The sequence below is a fragment of the Schistocerca gregaria genome, chromosome 1 (genome assembly GCF_023897955.1).
Source record: "Schistocerca gregaria isolate iqSchGreg1 chromosome 1, iqSchGreg1.2, whole genome shotgun sequence".
Lineage (NCBI taxonomy): Eukaryota > Metazoa > Arthropoda > Insecta > Orthoptera > Acrididae > Schistocerca > Schistocerca gregaria.
Window position 1 is genome coordinate 514492292 of NC_064920.1, and position 18935 is coordinate 514511226.

Here is an 18935-nt window from a genome sequence, read left to right on the forward strand (position 1 = left end):
CACGCGCCAGTGTAATAGGTTGTCCTACTTCCGCCTCTTACGTTAGCACCACGTGTCTTAACTTGTTTTCGTTCAGTGATTGTCGTCTAACGTCTGGTGCTCGTGCAGCCCTTTCTGATGCAACGTTGTCTCCCACCCTAATATACAACATGCTCCGAACGGCTATTCCACGTACAGATACTGTCAGCTTCAGTTTTGATAAGTCCTTGTGCAGGCCGACTCTTTAGAGATGCACGACCGGTTGGTGGACAAGTTACTACAGATCAAGTGTATACTGTGTACTTCGATTTGGAATTATGTGTGTCTTTCGTGAAATTTCTTGATCCGTTTCAGCTTGGCACGATATTATTACGTCACAGCACTCAGGTTTCCTTTGCCCCTCGTGAGGGTTCCAACAGGATTTTTTTCGACAGGCAGTACAGGTCTGTACAAACGTTCGGGTTTTTAATCTTCCACCCGAGTTAGATGATAGTTTTCTTAGGTCCATTCTACTATCTTGTGGGTATGTCCGATGTATTCGAAAGGACTGCTGATCCGATTAGCACCGCTTACAGATCTGTAGTGGTGTTCGATAGGTAGAAACGGTGATAAAAAAAAGATATTCTCTCTCAGATGCAGGTATGTAGTTGTCGGGCTCACATTACTTATACTGGCCAGGATGCAATCTGCTTTATTTGTAATCAGAGCAGCCACCGCTGTAGCTATTGCCCGAGTCGTGTGGTGGTATTAAAATCCGCTTATGAACAGCATAAAAAATGGACTTGACCGGATCTTCACCCACAGGATCCTACAGATGAGGAAGCCTGGGTTATTGAGGATCAAAGTAGATCTTTGAGAGATAATGCTAGTGACTTTTCCCCGCAGCACAAGTGCAGGGACATTAACGCCTTCACTCCCACGCTGCCGGCCCTACTTACTCAAAACAAGCGTCACTGAACACGAGACGATTATACAGTTGAGGAGCCATTTTCCTTTGGTTCGCCGTTCGGATAGCCGCCCATTGAACGACCGTTTTCTCCAGTTTAAATTTGTGGACTAGAAAGCCATGAGTGCTTTTTCACCTGATCAGGGGGTTACTGATAACTCACCTGGCTATTCGTCCGTCATCCAGGCTGCCTCCTCGGCAGCGCCTGTTAAAGAATTTGCTTCAGGACCCCAATTGTCTCCCCCCGGCTCTATCGGACTCCTCTCTTGTTGTCTCAGCTTCACAAACTTCTACTGCGCCTTCTGTCGCGGCCGCTACGACACAACCTCTTGATGAACATGATTGATTCCCAAGGGCAGGAGAACCCTATCGCTTCCAAACAAATCTCCATACGCGAGCCCCTGTCTGGGGACAAATGAGATGCTGACGTCTCTCCTTATCAGTCCGAAACAAATTTTCTGCATGACCCTTCTACACAGCCGCAGGAGGCACCGGCAATATTGAGGAGCCGTCGTAAACAATGTATCCAGTCTGAGAGTGTGTCGCATCACAGAAGAAGAAAAAACAATTGGAAAATGGGGGGGAAATGTTCACACTTCTTCTACCTCCACTTCGTCCATTGATTCTGGCATGGATACTGGCAAATAGCTCCCTTCCATGGTGGTTCTGTAATTTTGTAGTTTATAGTCCAGTTTAATTGTCTGCAGCAGAATGTACTTTCCTCACTTTGTATATTAACAGGATTTTTGAATTCCTGCTCGTCGCTTTGCGATAGTGTATGTATGACTCTGCCGCAGATGTAATTTTTTTACAGGAAGTAGTATTTAAACTGTTTTCAATTCCTGGGTTCTCGGCCTTTTTTAATGCGGCTTCCGAACTTTCTATGGCCACTGCCTTGTTTTTAGGGAAGGAATTCCATTGCGAAATTTTGAAGTTCTCGATTATGGTAGGAGAGTGGGTTGCGCCTTTTGTGATTTCACTTTACTTCTTCTGCATGACCTTTCTGGCTCTGTTCGTTCTATGGAACGTTCGCTTTTCTCCAAAGAGGAAATCATTTTCCTACTTCGTAAATCCCCTACAAAATTTGTTTTGGGTGGTGATTTTACTTTTAGTTTTAGTAAAGAACTCAATGACATGGTACGATCCTTGCATTGGTGTGTCACACGGGTTTGTCGGTATCGTACACTAGTCGACACCTCTTGCGGTCGAATTGATCGCCTTTCACTTTTCGATCTATGCCTGGATTTTTGGTCGCAGCCGTGATACATACATGTTTAACTGATAATTGTGCTGCAGCAGCCACATTTAATAATGTGCAGCAGCCAGTAAAATTTTATCGTTTTCCCTGGAAGCTCAGTATAGCTTGTCTACAAGACCATTCCCTTGGTGTTGTCATTCACGAAGTAAGGGCCCGTTGTTCTCGTACCACAGACCGGTACCTGCATACTGTCTAATGGTGGACTCTGCGTTCCAAGCCACAAATTCGTAAAGCTGTCACGCGCTTTGGTGCGATAAGGGCGGAGAGGTCTTGCGGACCCAAGAATTTTATTACTCCGTATGTCAGCTTTACGATAGCGCTAGGCAATCTCCTCTACGGATTATGGATGTACGGCGAATTAAAGCCAAATTGCTGCAGTCAAAAAAAAAAAATCAGATGAAATGACTCCCGATAAAATTCTTAACCACGTTCCATTTTACAAGATGAACTGACTTCACTATACCATCTTATCCGCGTATACGGTCACGCAGGAAACGCGTTTGCATTGCATCCCTCGCTAACGCTGATTGTCGAGGGTCAACATCCCACTCTGTCTTTTTTATAATTTTTATTTCCACAAGGACAATATAAATGATGTTGCGGGGCTCACTCACATAAGTGACCTGGACTGGATGGTATTCACAAATACCGGCCAAACGGTAAGGTCCTTTATAGTCCGTTTCAATCGGCATCTTTTTACAAAATAATGACAACTTATAGAATATTCTCCCTTCCCGCAACATTTGAAAACTTCTTGTCATGGCGCACCATCTATAAATGATCTGGATATTTTGCATGTTGTACAAACTGTCAAGATGATGAACATAGTCCAAGTACTTTAAATTTCGAAAAGAGTATATTTTAAAAGCCCAGGCTTGGCCAACGAATAACTGACCTTTCGTAACCAGGGTTACTTCGAGACTACTTATTAAATAAAGGTCTACGCACATGTGGAATTGGTTTATTCATTGGAATGGTTTAGTTGTGCTTCCTAATTTTTATCTTATTTGATGGATCTAAATGCATTGTTACCTGGTAAACATAGTCGTTGTCTTCCCGTCTGGCGGCGCCACCTACTACGGTTTCGATCACTTTGATTCACAGCTCTGTAGTAGGAGCCGTAAATGTGTGCCATAAAGACGCTTTATACTCGTGGCCTGTGTTGTGTTAAGAGCAAATACGCGTAAACAAGGGTAACGTAACATATTCTTACTTCCGTAGGTGTTTGGGTCCTCTATGTTATTTTGAATGACGTGCCATTTTCGTTAACTGCAGGGCTTTATGTTCTTTTGGCAGTGGTTCTCTACTATGTTTACCCGATGAGTTTGTCTTCGGTTACGCTCTTTTCACAACTGAGGTCGTGGTATTCCCCGTTGACAATGTAGCTTGATAGCTGATTCCTGACTCATAAATTCGTACGGAGGAAATTTGTTTGTGCCCCAGATGTCTGATGATGCTCCTGTGAGAGTGAAAAAAAAAGTTTGCAACCGAGACTCCCATTCTTTCTTAAATAATCTTTATCTTGTAGTCAAGTAGAAGAAGATACTCCGTGCGAATTGGTATGGGTGGAGGTTATACTTAACAGCTGAACTAAGTTAATAATTCGCTCCTTCTACCGACCCTCAGACTCCGATGATAAAGTTGAGGAACAGTTCAAAGAAAATCTGAGTCTCGTAACAAATAAATACCCCACTCATACGGTTATAGTTGGTGGGGACTTCAACCTTCCCTCAATATGCTGGCAAAAATACTTGTTCATAACCGGTGGTAGGCAGAACACGTCTTCCGACATTGTCCTAAATGCTTTCTCCGAAAATTATTTCGAGCAGTTAATCCACGAACCCACGCGAATTGTAACTGGTTGCGAAAACACACTTGACCTCTTAGCCACAAACAATCCAGAGCTGATAGAGAGCATCATGACTGATACAAGGATTAGTGATCACAAGGTCGTTGTAGCTAGAATCAATACCGTTTCTTCCAAATCCACCAGAAACAACGCAAAAATAATTTTGTTTAAAAAAGCGGATAAAGTGTCACTAGAAACTTTCCTAAGAGACAATCTCCATTCCTTCCGAACTGACTATGCAAATGTAGACGAGATATGGCTCAAATTCAAAGGTATAGTAGCAACAGCAATTGAGAGGTTCATACCTCATAAATTTGTAAGAGATGGAGCGGATCCCCCATGGTACACAAAACAGATCCGAACGCTGTTGCAGAGGCAACGGAAAAAGCATGCGAAGTTCAGAAGAACGCGAAATCCCGACGATTGGCTAAAATTTACAGACGTGCGAAATTTGGCACGGACTTCAATGCGAGATACCTTTAATAGGTTCCACAACGAAACATTGTCTCGAAATTTGGTAGAAAATCCGAAAACATTCTGGTCGTATGTAAAGTATACAAGCGGCAAGACGCAGTCAATACCTTCGCTGCGCAGTGCCGATGGTACTGTTACCGACGACTGTGCTGCTAAAGCGGAGTTATTGAACGCAGTTTTCCGAAATTCCTTCACCAGGGAAGACGAATGGAATATTCCAGAATTTGTAACACGAACAGCTGCTAGCATGAGTTTCTTAGAAATAGATACCTTAGGTGTTGCGAAGCGACTCAAATCGCTTGATACGGGCAAGTCTTCAGGTCCAGATTGTATACCGATTAGGTTCCTTTCAGATTACGCTGATACAATAGCTCCCTACTTAGCACTCATATACAACCGCTCGCTCACCGATAGATCTGTACCTGCAGATTGGAAAACTGCGCAGGTCGCACCAGTGTTCAAAAAGGGTAGTAGGAGTAATCCCTCTAACTACAGACCTATATCATTGACGTCGGTTTGCAGTAGGGTTTTTGGAGCATATACTGTATTCAAACATTATGAATCACCTCGAAGGGAACGATCTATTGATACGTAATCAACATGGTTTCAGAAAACATCGTTCTTGTGCAACGCAGCTTGCTCTTTATTCGCACGAAGTAATGGCTGCTATCGACAGGGGATCTCAAGTTGATTCCGTATTTCTAGATTTCCGGAAAGCTTTTGACACCGTTCCTCACAAGCGACTTCTAATCAAGCTGCGGGCCTATGGGGTATCGTCTCAGTTGTGCGACTGGATTCGTGATTTCCTGTCGGGAAGGTCGCAGTTCGTAGTAATAGACGACAAATCATCGAGTAAAACTGAAGTGATATGAGGTGTTCCCCAGGGAAGCGTCCTGGGACCTCTACTGTTCCTGATCTATATAAATGACCTGGGTGACAATCTGAGCAGTTCTCTTAGGTTGTTCGCAGATGATGCTGTAATTTACCGTCTAGTAAGGTCATCCGAAGACCAGTCTCAGTTGCAAAGCGATTTAGAAAAGATTGCTGTATGGTGTGGCAGGTGACAGTTGACGCTAAATTACGAAAAATGTGAGGTGATCCACATGAGTTCCAAAAGAAATCCGTTGGAATTAGATTACTCGATAAATAGTACAATTCTCAAGGCTGTCAATTTAACTAAGTACCTGGGTGTTAAAATTACGAACAACTTCAGTTGGAAAGACCACATAGATAACATTGTGGGGTAGGCGAGCCAAAGGTTGCGTTTCATTGGCAGAGCACTTAGAAGATGCAACAAATCCACTAAAGAGACAGCTTACACTACACTCGTTCGTCCTCTGTTAGAATATTGCTTCGCGGTGTGGGATCCTTACCAGGTGGGATTGACGGAGGACATCGAAAGGGTGCAAAAAATGGCAGCTCGTTTTGTATTATTACATAATAGGGGAGAGAGTGTGGCAGATATGATACGCGAATTGGGATGGAAGGCATTACAGCAAAGACGTTTTTCGTCGCGGCGAGATCTTTTTATGAAATTTCGGTCACCAACTTTCTCTTCCAAATGCGAAAATATTTTGTTGAGCCCAACCTACATAGGTAGGAATGATCATAAAAATAAAATACGAGAAATCAGAGCTCGAACAGAAAGGTTTAGGTGTTCGTTTTTCCCGCACGCTCTTAGGGAGTGGAATGGTAGAGAGATAGTATGATTGTGGTTCGATGAACCCTCTGCCAAGCACTGATATGTGAATTGCAGAGTAGTCATGTAGATGTAGATGTTATGTTCGTTTTTGGCCTCTCATAGGTGACACAATAACTTCGATTGCCAATGAAGTTATACGGGGTGTCTCGCTTCCTGCTCCTTTCAAGAAACGTAAAATGGTTCTCATCCCGGAAACCGAGGGTCGACGTAATTTTCAATTACTTTGTCGTTTACTCTCCTAAACCTCGACAGTAAAATTGTCGCTCGAGTTATAAACATGTCTTCCGAAGTTGTTCGACAGCATCATTGCCGTTCGCCAAACTTGTGTGCCTGGATGAGCGATGCTAACTTCTGTTACCAGATTTCGAGATGTCGCTTCAGTGGCTGCGGCCTCTAAAATCTCGGGGACCAAGCTTCTTCTCGACTTTAACAAGCCATCTGACCACGCCAACCAATTTTTCACTGAATGTGTTAACCGCTTTGGGTGTTACTCACGATGCATGCCAGGTCCTAGCCAATCTTTTCACTGACTCAAGGATGCCGTCAATCCCTTTTCTCACCTTGCTGGTCCCACATTAATGATCGAAAATGCACATTCCGACCGTTGCGGGGCTTTATCCAAGTGGTAATTCCTTGGCCGACGACGATCGCTCGCCACAAACTTTAGGGATTGTAATAGATCGACCATTATGGAGGCACTTAACTGGCGAGAGGTTACAATTCGTGTTCAGGGAGCGATTCTTGAACACGAATTCTGTTGTCTTTGCAGCCTTCTCCAAGTGTAGGTCTTAGACACCCACATTTTCAGTAAAGGGTACTATACCGCACAAATATTCTTGCTTCCCGCAACGATGGCCTGCAGGTTCAAACAACTAACCGATCGATTCTTGTGGCGAGGACACATCTTTAGAGTTCAGTACGAAGTGGTGGCCAAGCACTGCAGGCTCGGAGCATTAGGTCTTCCCGATATTAAAACAACGGAATTCGCAGGAGAAAGACATTGAAATACCTTGAAAAGATTTCGCCGCATCGAGAAACGCCTTTGTTTTAAAGATTCCCACCGCAATTCGCACTCTCTCGCCTGTTTCACGATACTACAAAACGAGCTGCCCGTCTTTTAACTTTTTCGGTGTTCTCCGTCAATGCAGTCTAGTAACGAGCCGTATGACAGCACAGGACGGACAACAATATCGTAGGGGATCTTTCCACTGGATTAGTTGCAGCTTCCTAGCGTTCCGCCAATAAAACGCAGTCTTTGATTCGCTTTCCGCATAGAATTATATATGGGATCGTTCGTAATTGTAATCCCAAGGTATTTAGTTGAACTGACAGCCTTTATATTCGTAGGATTTCTTGCTTAATCGATTGACGGATTCCTTTTAGAATCCCTGAGGATGACCTCACACACTTTTTGTTATTTAAAGTCCTGTGTAAATATGTTGGCTTTTTTCGACTGAATACAGATTTAATTGAAATTTTTGTTACTGATTTTACACAACCTTTGCATAATCTTCCGTGCTCTTCGGCCTACTTTCCCCACGTTCGCGGTTCTGCCTTTTTCTAACAGACTGAGCTAACTACACTGCATAAAGACACATAAATATTTTCTTTAAGTGTATGAGGTAAGTTTTCCTCTGAGTGTACGTGATGCGAGACATGTGCACAGAGAAATTCAGTTGCGCAGATTATTGACAATTCGTGTTAATTCATTTCATGGCTATGACTATTAAGATGGACTGTTAATACACTTCAGTTGTGCGCCTCATCGACTATAGGGGTAGTATCTATTATCAACAAAATGGGTTGCTAAACGTCAGTAAAAACTAAGCACACGAACAAAATTTTCGAAGTCATCTCTGAAAACTGTATTTGGGACGATGGAAGAAAAAAAGTCGTACGAGGGTGAGTCAATAAATGAGTCGCAAACGCCAGAATACCGTGTATTGTTTTACATTTCACGTCTATACGCGCCAAAAAGGTCGCAGCATATGTCGCATGGAAGACAGCCGGCATGCAGTATTCCGTGGCCAACGCTTAATGACCTGCAGTCACACCAAGATGGCGAGTATGCTAGATGTGTGTACTCGACTAGAACAACGCGATTATTGTGAGTCGAGGGTCAGTCCGCAGAGCACGTGCATAGCGAAATTTGTCACCTATATGGTTATAATTTAATTCAAGGAAAGTTGTGTTCAATGGGATACAGTAATTCAGCAAATGACAAGAGAAAGTCACAAACAAAAAGCGCTGGTCATCGAGTGACAGCAAATTGTTTCCGAGTCTTGGAGTATTTCGGAACCCCCAGGACAGATCTATTTTGTAGGGTGCAGCAAATAAACGTCTTGTATTATACGTGGGGTATACGAAAAGTAAGGTCCAATCGAGAGTGGAATGGAAACCACAGTGAAAACCCGATGAAGCTTTGGACAGATGTGTTGGGCAGTGTCTCTAGTATGCCACTCGATCGCGTCAAGCAGCTCTTTTCTGTTCTGCGCACAAAGTGAGGAAATAAAGATGCCTAGAAAATAATGTCTCCCGCTATGTAATAGAGCCTGGTGAGAGATTTCGCCTGATTCATGCAGCCCACGTAACATAACTATCGTGCGTTTCCTTCTTCACGACAATTCTCCATCGCATTCTGCAGGGGCAATGAAGACGCTCCTGCAGAGTTTTCGATGGGAAGTGTTTGATCATCCACAGTACAGCCCATAATTGGCTCCCCCGAGTTTCATCTCTGTTCACATGAGTCGCTAGCTATAAACAAAACATTTTGGCACAGATAACGAGCTGTACACCAGAGTAGAGAGTTGGCGGAAAGCACAGGTGTATGCCTTGTATGTCGAGAGTATCGTAAAATTGGCAGGACACATGTCTAGGATGGAGCGGCCACTATGTGGAGAAGTAGCTTGATGGTGTAGCTTACTGTTGCAAATAAGACATTTTCGATTTTCACAGTGCTTTCTGTTGGGAATCCATCAGACCTTTGGACGTGTCCAAAAGAACGGACACCATATGCATTTAAAGTAATGAGGGCCAACGATCCCTTCAGTGCAAGGGAACACCACACTCAACTTCTTAAGAAGATCGGCGTGATATCGCGAGTAATTAAGCGAATGAGCAGGGGCACTACATCAGTTGTGTGTGATATAAGTTGAGAATTTTGGTCTGACGGAAGGCATGCTAGAACAGTCTGTGCGGTTATGGTGACCACGACACCCAGATGGCATAGTGGTCAATGCATTGTCCAGGTTCGAATCTCGTTCCGGCAAAAATTTTCAGTTTTCCCCATTGACGTAAATCAACGACCACTGGTAAGTAATGTCCTTAATTCCTTTGTGTCTTGAAACTTGTTGTAGTCCGAGTTCACTATTTAGCTACGAAGGCTGCCACAAGAATTTTACGCTGCAGGCATTTAACGCCTTATCAAGCGATAAAATAAGTCATTTTTAACTGTTTTCCGTCTTATCCTTTAGTTGCTTTAAATTCTTGGAGGTATGTGCCGTCTATGCAACTAAATGAAGGCAGTTTGTTTGTTGCCATACGCGTTTCGCTTCATTTATTTGCGAAGCATCATCAGTGGCGATTTCCAGCACTGCTAACACATATATGTGTTTCTGGAGATGTATTTGCTGGTCTTCATGCTCCAGTTAGCCGAATCAATGGATTCGGCTAACTGGAGCATGAAGACCAGCAAATACATCTCCAGAAACACATATATGTGTTAGCAGTGCTGGAAATCGCCACTGATGATGCTTCGCAAATAAATGAAGCGAAACGCGTATGGCAACAAACAAACTGCCTTCATTTAGTTGCATAGGCGGCACATACCTCCACGGATAAAATAAGTGTTTAAGTTTACGTGCGGAGTATGTTGAAAAAGAAAATAAATTTCAGGCTGTTAGATTCGGCTCTGATTCCTTTATCCCGATTCGCAACTTGTTTATTGACTCGTCCTCGTAGATATATGCGTACAGTATATCGCCTGTCGTCAACGATGAGCGATAAAGAGACTCTTTAGCAAGCGTCGGACTGGAGACCTGCATCAAAGAAACCTCAGCGGAGACGACCGAAACATTGAAGTGCTGTATAGTCGGCAGTACAGACAATGCTAGTGTTGCCGCCGAGTGGCCGCTACTCACCGTAGACCCAGGCGACGACGATGACCTCACCGAGGCCGACCAGCAGGACGGACCACGTGACGACGTTCCACTCGATCAGCGTGAACAGGTAGATGCCGCCGCCGAAGCACATTGGCACGGACAGCAGAAAGTGCGCCAGGCAGACGCCGCCCGTCACGAACGTCTGGTAGCGCCGCAGCTGCGGCCACCGGTCTACTATCGCGCACGTCACCGCCTCCACGCCGCCGAACTGCGACATCGAGACAAATCCCTCACCCACCACATATGTCACTCTCTTTCCCAACACAGTGTGCCTATCACGAAAGATAACAATCTTTTGCCGTCTCGATGAAAAGAAGAAACAATGAGCACTGGTGTTGACAGAATAAAACTGATGGTGTACATCGCTACGATTCATAAGCACAGAGGGCAAAAACTTAGCCTGACCTATATACGAACATATTCGGAAAATAAATGTACTGTGAACCTAACGCACTGACGGGCCGGTTTCTTTAGGGTTGGCAACACTGAGTGATAGAGGAGGATCCCAGGACCACATAGAACACTGCACGTACACGTTAGTATGTGAACTAACGTTGTGTCCAGATGCGTGAAAGCTGCCGGTGAGAAATCCCGACAAGTGTGAGCCACGTGCTTTGATCCGCTATGGCTATTTTTCGCAAATCAGCAGTTTATGGTGAAGGGTTACGAACAGGACGAGTGTGTTTCAGTACTGTAGGGAGTATAGTGGAGGCAGAACAAATATTCATGACGACCACAGGAGGGGAATATCTTCTATTTGGCAGACGAATTACTTAAAAAAAATCGAGGAAACTGTTCCTGAATACCGCCGATTGACAGTACATGACATACAGCAGTCATGCTGAACTAAAGAGATTCGTGCTTTAATCTGCTATGGCTATTTTTCGCAAATCAGCAGTTTACGGCGAAGGTGTTACGAACAGGACGAGTGTGTTTTCCCCAACTCTCCAGAACACTCTTATACGAAACCCTCATAGAAATGTTGTGTGCAAGATGGGCCCCAGCACAAGAAAAATCGGGTCAGTAGCGCCACAAAGTTCTTTGAGCGACTTCGATAGGGAGAGGAGGATTTTCTGAGCTCTATTTTGTCCGGAGATGAAACTTGGGTGGCTCATTCGAAGCCTGAGACAAAAATATAATCGTCACAGTGGCGTCACACACAAATTCCACATTTGCCTAAAATTCCAAAAACAATAATTTCGGGTAGAAAAAATCATGACGTCAGTGTTTAGGACATACAAGCCATCATACTGATCGGATTTCTGCGTCAGGGGGAGACCACCAATGCACGACGATTTTGTGAGACCTTAAAGAAACTTTGCAGTAACAAAAGGAGAAGTGTGTGACTGTTGCACGACAACGCCCGTCCTCACACAGTCTTAGCCACCCAGGAGCTCTTGGACGCATTTGGTTGGGACGTTTTGAGCCACCCTCCGTGTTTCCCATACTAGGTACCTTCATATTATCATTTTTTCACTTCCCCGATGGCACACAGCCGCGGGATTAAATTTTCAACTGACGAGCAGATGCAGAAAGACGTTCTGAAGTAGGGGAAGGAGCTCGAGGGGGATATCTTCGAGGACGGCATGAAGAAGTTTGTACCACGGCTCAGCACATCATTGAAAGGGATCCTCATTATATGGGGTAATACACAAGTGTTTCAACAGTATCCTGTAATTTTTTCAAAGACGTTTTTTCTAAAAGAAAATATAAAAATCTAGTGTACTTATTTTCTGGTAGCATTCATGACCTCTGCTCGGCTAGGAAGGCAGTCCACATGTTTCTTTAGGTGCAGGACATCCGGCTGGAGCTATTCATTCATGATTAAAACCCGTAGACTACCAAATATTGGGGCTATTGATTACTAAGTTTTATCTACTGTTCGCAGAAATTGTCTATGAGTGCTTTACCAGGCCAGACGAGGTGGGATATGTGCCTCAGTGTTCGTCAAATAGGAAAAAATACAGGCAGCTCTGTGAACACGCCTATCGTTATCTTCGATGACGAAAATGCCCGAAGCGTACTCATCAGGAAGATGTTTGTGGTGTGCTGGTTGACACAGACACGGCGATTAAATATGTCAGCCTAACGTTGCACAACGATCGGAAATGGAAGGAACACTCATTTCGCTAGTAGAGAAGGCGAATCGCCGGCTTCAGATTACCGGTAGAATTCTAGGAAAGTGTAGCTCATCTGTAACGGAGACAGAGTATAGACCACTAGTGTAACTCATTTTTGAATATTACTCAAAGTGTTTGGGATCCCTACCAGATCGGATTGAAGGAAGACACAGAAGGAATTCGGTGGCATGCTGCTAGATTAGTTACCGGTAGGTTCGATCAACACGGCAGTGTTGCAGAAATGCTCCACGAATCTCCATGGTAACTCCTGGAGGGAAGTCAACCTTTTCACGAGAAAACTATTGAGAAAATATAGAAAACCGGCATTTTCGGCAGACTGCAGAACGATTGTACTGCCGACGACGCCTAAAAACCTCGAAGACAAGATGAGAGAAATTAGGGCCTACAGGGAGGCATAAAGACATTCGTTTTTCCCTTTTTTCACTTGCGAGTGAACAGAAAAGTGAGTGACTAGTTTTAGTGCAAGTTATGGCCCGTCTCGCACCGTATGGTAGCATTCCGGGTACGTAGGTAGGGGTAGATGCTCAGGGAACGGCAACACTTGGTCACCGAGAATGTTAAAATAAACATGTTGGTCTAGTTCTGAAGGCGTGACTCGCCCAGTCTATAACTGGCAAATTGACGTCACCTCCAACCCCCCTCCCCCTATTACAACAGAATGATGAGGAAATTACTAACTATATCCTGCAAGTTCTCTCTGAAGTTCTGCAAGTTCTTACATTAGTTCTTGACCCAAGCCGTCTATTAAAGCATCCGATTACCATTTTTAACCGACCTGTGATGCTTAAATTCACCCATATAAATTCACATTGGGAATCGGTGATAGCATCGCTAGATATTATCGAGTTATTTACTGCAGTACACCATTGGCGACTAACTTATCATCATCAATATTCCAATCTGAGCTTAGGATTTTGTTGCTATTCATTCCGGTTACAACCAACTTTCTTTTCCTAGTACTGTCTGGGAATTACAACCTTCAATAAGCGATACTAATTCCAGGACTAATTTACTAACTTCATATTAACCTTTTCTACACTCCTGGAAATGGAAAAAAGAACACATTGACACCGGTGTGTCAGACCCACCATACTTGCTCCGGACACTGCGAGAGGGCTGTACAAGCAATGATCAACGCACGGCACAGCGGACACACCAGGACACGCGGTGTTGGCCGTCGAATGGCGCAAGCTGAGCAGCGTTGGTGCACCGCCGCCGTCAGTGTCAGCCAGTTTCCCGTGGCATACGGAGCTCCATCGCAGTCTTTAACACTGGTAGCATGCCGCGACAGCGTGAACGTGAACCGTATGTGCAGTTGACGGACTTTGAGCGAGGGCGTACAGTGGGCATGCGGGAGGCCGGGTGGACGTACAGCCGAATTGCTCAACACGTGGGGCGTGAGGTCTCCACAGTACATCGATGTTGTCGCCAGTGGTCGGCGGAAGGTGCACGTGCCCGTCGACCTGGGACCGGACCGCAACGACGCACGGATGCACGCCAAGACCGTAGGATCCTACGCAGTGCCGTAGGGGACCGCACCGCCACTTCCCAGCAAATTAGGGACACTGTTGCTCCTGGGGTTTCAGCGAGGACCATTCGCAACCGTCTCCATGAAGCTGGGCTACGGTCCCGCACACCGTTAGGCCGTCTTCCGCTCACGCCCCAACATCGTGCAGCCCGCCTCCAGTGGTGTCGCGACAGGCGTGAATGGAGGGACGAATGGAGACGTGTCGTCTTCAGCGATGAGAGTCGCTTCTGCCTTGATGCCAATGATGGTCGTAAGTGTGTTTGGCGCTGTGCAGGTGAGCGCCACAATCAGGACTGCATACGACCGAGGCACACAGGGCCAACACCCGGCATCATGGTGTGGGGAGCGATCTCCTACACTGGCCGTACACCTCTGGTGATCGTCGAGGGGACACTGAATAGTGCACGGTACATCCAAACCGTCATCGAACCCATCGTTCTAACATTCCTAGACCGGCAAGGGGACTTGCTGTTCCAACAGGACAATGCACGTCCGCATGTATCCCGTGCCACCCAACGTGCTCTAGAAGGTGTAAGTCAACTACCCTGGCTAGCAAGATCTCCGGATCTGTCCCCCATTGAGCATGTTTGGGACTGGATGAAGCGTCGTCTCACGCGGTCTGCACGTCCAGCACGAACGCTGGTCCAACTGAGGCGCCAGGTGGAAATGGCATGGCAAGCCGTTCCACAGGACTACATCCAGCATCTCTACGATCGTCTCCATGGGAGAATAGCAGCCTGCATTGCTGCGAAAGGTGGATATACACTGTACTAGTGCCGACATTGTGCATGCTCTGTTGCCTGTGTGTATGTGCCTGTGGTTCTGTCAGTGTGATCATGTGATGTATCTGACCCCAGGAATGTGTCAATAAAGTTTCCCCTTCCTGGGACAATGAATTCACGGTGTTTTTATTTCAATTTCCAGGAGTGTATTTCCGATCTGCGAGGACGAGCATTCACTCAACACATTGTGGCTGTTGTAACTTCGATGCTGGCAGGTAATCCGTCGCTGATCAGAAGGAGGTGTTTCTCTGACCTAAAAAATCCCCATGTGCATGGCACACATAGTCTGCTACCATAGTAGCCTCTTCCTGCATGGAGTGCACACCTGAGGTATCAAGGAAGGGCGATAGGGTGAAGGACGAACATATTGCTCAAATTCAGGATTCTGTCTCTCCGTACTAGAATGCAGTAGACAAATTCTGTTTGCTACAGTGAATGAAGCATACATTGAGGACTTTATTGGTAACTTTTATTGAAAATATATTAATGTCTTCACTGTGTAATTGGCATTTTCCGAGGCAGCTCTGAAAGGAGGTAGATCGACGGTTGTCAGAGCAACTCCGATTGTGGTTATCTGAAACATATCATCCTGATCCTTTAGAGATGTAATTTTAGCTAATCGTAGGGATTTGCAAAAAAAAAAAAAAAAAATTTTGCTGCGTTATAGATATCAGAAAAAAATACCAAGTATTAACATAAAGAATTGGCCACATTGACTTGAAAAGAATTCAGTTTGCTTCAACGGAGGCCAAAAATCATTAAAATAGGATGAAAATTGCAGCGCGGGAGACGATAATCATACCGAAAAAAGTGTTTAAAGTTTGACAAATATTTATCATATAATAAAAGGACAAAACTTGAAACTTGAGGGATATCACTGATGCTTGGTCCATTATAACTATAGCCCCTGCTAGTGGATGGCCGCTTTCTGCTACTTTGACCTGATAAGCCCGCATTTTCGTCCCCAAAGCCTTTTTCGTCGCTGAGCGCGTAGCCGTGGGCGTCTTTGTCTTCACAGAACCGCCGCATCTCATCGCCGATTTTGATTTGAAGGGCATTTTTCACAGGCAGTAATGCAGTATAGCCTATATTGAATAGACATACGGCCAAATTTGAAGCAATGTTGACAAATTCACTTCGGCTCCATGATTTTTTTTGTTTTTTTTTTTTGTTTTCGTTTTTTGGATCATGTCTAGAAATGAGACTATTGAAACATCCGTTCACGTTTTGAGTAAAACCACCCAAACAACTCTCCAGCAAATCTGGTTTACTCACATCGGTATAAATAGAGAGCTTTAGAGAGGAACCAGATCTCTACCGTCAAGGCGTGACGTGCACGCTCGGCTTCAAATGTTGACAGTATCGATACTTTTTGGAGTTCGCCCATAATATTTTGGGAGATAATTCATCAAGGTGTATAAATATGAATTTCTTAATTAAAAATTCGATGTTTTTCGACCGTCAGCGTGTTGTTTTCCCTTAAAGGGATGGCAGACGGTGATGTAGGAGGGTTACGATGTACCTGGTGCACAGTACTTAGATCCTCCATTTCGGTGGTCAGACGTGCTTCACCTGAACCTTGACGACAAAGTATGCCTTCCCTCACGTCCCCACGTGGTACAACATTGGGTCACTGTCGCATCCGAATGCTCTTCATATCTGGGTATTGCACTACACGACAAGGCAGGAGATGCACAATGAGGACATATCCAAATTCTATTTGGTGATGACGATCACCAGTGCCTGTGTGTGTATGTGTGTGTGTGTGTGTGTGTGTGTGTGTGTGTGTGTGTGTGTGTGTGTGTGTGTGTAGTGAGTGAAGTGTTATGAAACAATGCGCGTATAGTGAGTGTGGTGACTAATAGTGAGGTATGAGTGAGTGGACATTGTGGCATTACATTATTTAATAAGTTATTTGTAGAAAAAGTATTGTACACCAGGAGTAAATCTAATTATTGTCTCTAACTATGAGTCTGTAAATACACGTGCATACTAATTAGATTTCTTTAAATTGTTCTAAACTTGCAAATACTTTGACATGTCCTCCATCCTATATCTTTCATCTACGGATGAATAAAGCTACTACTACTACTACTACTACTACTACTAATATTGCTCTCTCTCGGGAGTACGCAGCACTCCCTTGTCCTTCACAGCGATCACTCAACATGCGACGCTGCTTACGCCCTTTACACACCACACGAGGCCTAGTAACAACACTAAACACATACAATACAAATGCACTCTGGTGGCCGTTCTACCTGCCACAATGAATGTCAGATCTTATCATTTACACCCCCGCCGATTCTATTTAAGTGTACGAAATTATATGACATCGGTCCATATTTTCTGCGTGCTTCCCTTTTTTCTCAGGCAGTGTACCTCACATATAATGAAGTTATATGCAATGAATCAGCCATACGTTCGTGATGGAAGGCTCACCTATAAATCACATGTTGTAACTGTGTAAACTTCATGTACTAAAAAAAGGTAAATAAAAGACAATTATTGTAACCCAGCTATTACTATTAAATTAATTACACTTAACTGTATTTGAGTCGAAACTCGATCCAGCTTATCCGATGGTAACGGTCCCAATGCAATGAGTGGCACACTGCCAGTGCTGTTCACATGGCACGCACAGCAGTATTGTCGGTTGCCTAACACCCAAGCAACCACGATTTCCTTTACATCTAAAAAAACTCTGAGAATCAATGCTTAGTACAAGTAACCTTTTTTTTTTTTTTTTTTTTTTTTTTTTGCAAGGTGCTTTGTAACACTACATTCAAACACGCTTCAGGACCAGAGTTACAAAGTTCTAAGCAATTTCTGGATCAAACCGGTGCTTAGTACTTGAAGGGCTGTAGTCTGTGTAACTCAGTGTTATGTAGTAATGTATCTTGTTTTGCTATAGTTCAATTTTTGTTCCTTTATTGCAAGTGGTTTCCTGTTTATTGATGAATAAAAACACACACAAGTGCACGCGCAGGTTTGACGCTGGCGATGTACAGAAACGATGTTGACACTGCCACGTGATCAGTATTCTTTTAGAGGTATTGCTAAATACGCCCACTTAAATTAATGCGCAACTGGAGTTTTGTGTATGAGGATGACAGGCACTCCAGAAGAGCTGGTTCCCCATTTGGATGAAGGTGCAGCCGTTATTCGTGAAATACCTGGTGGTTTTATACGTGTTAGAAAATCATTAACACGCAGATTTCAGTTGTATATTAATGTAAACGGATTAAATTTTCTGTCGTTTCTCTAAAAGAATAAATATGACACGCAATTTGAACACCGTCTCTAAATATTATTAGCTCCAAAACGTTTATGGACATAGAAAGTGTACACCTGTGACATTTTTATTGCATAAAAAAGTTTTTGTCTTTATTTCCGATAAAACAGTAAGAAATCGTGGGAGAATCGGATGACTCATCAAGAGACGAGCTGCCTTTAAGGAGATGAAGAACAGGATAAAGGGCTGCGAAGTGAGAGAGCCCTATGAGAAAGGGTATGATATTAAACTCAAAGAAGAAGAGAAATATGTGAGGAAATGGCAAAGTATTTCAATACTTTTTCTACAAATTTACTCAACAGCGAAACACAAACAAGCTAACGCTGCAGTGCAGAAGGGAAAATAAGAAATCGTACAACCACCATAAATATTTGAGGCATGGATCGTTTATTGAAAGTACAGATTGGCCACCATAAGAGGGGGAGTGTTCATTGCTGTCACAAAAAATATTATTTATATTGAGGTCGAAATTGAGTCTGATTGTGAAATTATCTGGGCGCGAGGAGCAGGTTTACGTGAAGCACAGTTAACCATCGGATGTTTTTACTGACCACATAGTTCCACAGTGTCAAGTGTAGAATCATTCAAAGAAACTGTGCTCAGTAGCGCAGAAATATAGAGATCATGCAGTATTAGTTGGTGGCAACTTTAAGCCTCCGCGTATAAACTGGGAGCCTATGAATTCGCCACGGATGATATGAACAGCAGTTCTCTGAAGTGCTCTTGAACACGTTTTCCGAAAACTATCTTGAAGCACGAAATGGAAATCTGGAAATTGAAATAAGAACACCGTGAATTCATTGTCCCAGGAAGGGGAAACT

At 44.1% G+C, this 18935-nt stretch overlaps 1 protein-coding gene across 1 annotated transcript in view; it reads right to left on the reverse strand.

Moving 5' to 3' along the window:
- LOC126354491 (sodium- and chloride-dependent GABA transporter 1-like) overlaps window positions 1-18935 on the reverse strand; it is a 287334-nt gene that overhangs the window by 29728 nt on the left and 238671 nt on the right. The window contains exon 9 of the mRNA XM_050004222.1: window positions 10348-10576. Coding sequence (XP_049860179.1) covers window positions 10348-10576 — 229 coding nt within the window. The remainder of the gene's footprint in view (window positions 1-10347; window positions 10577-18935) is intronic.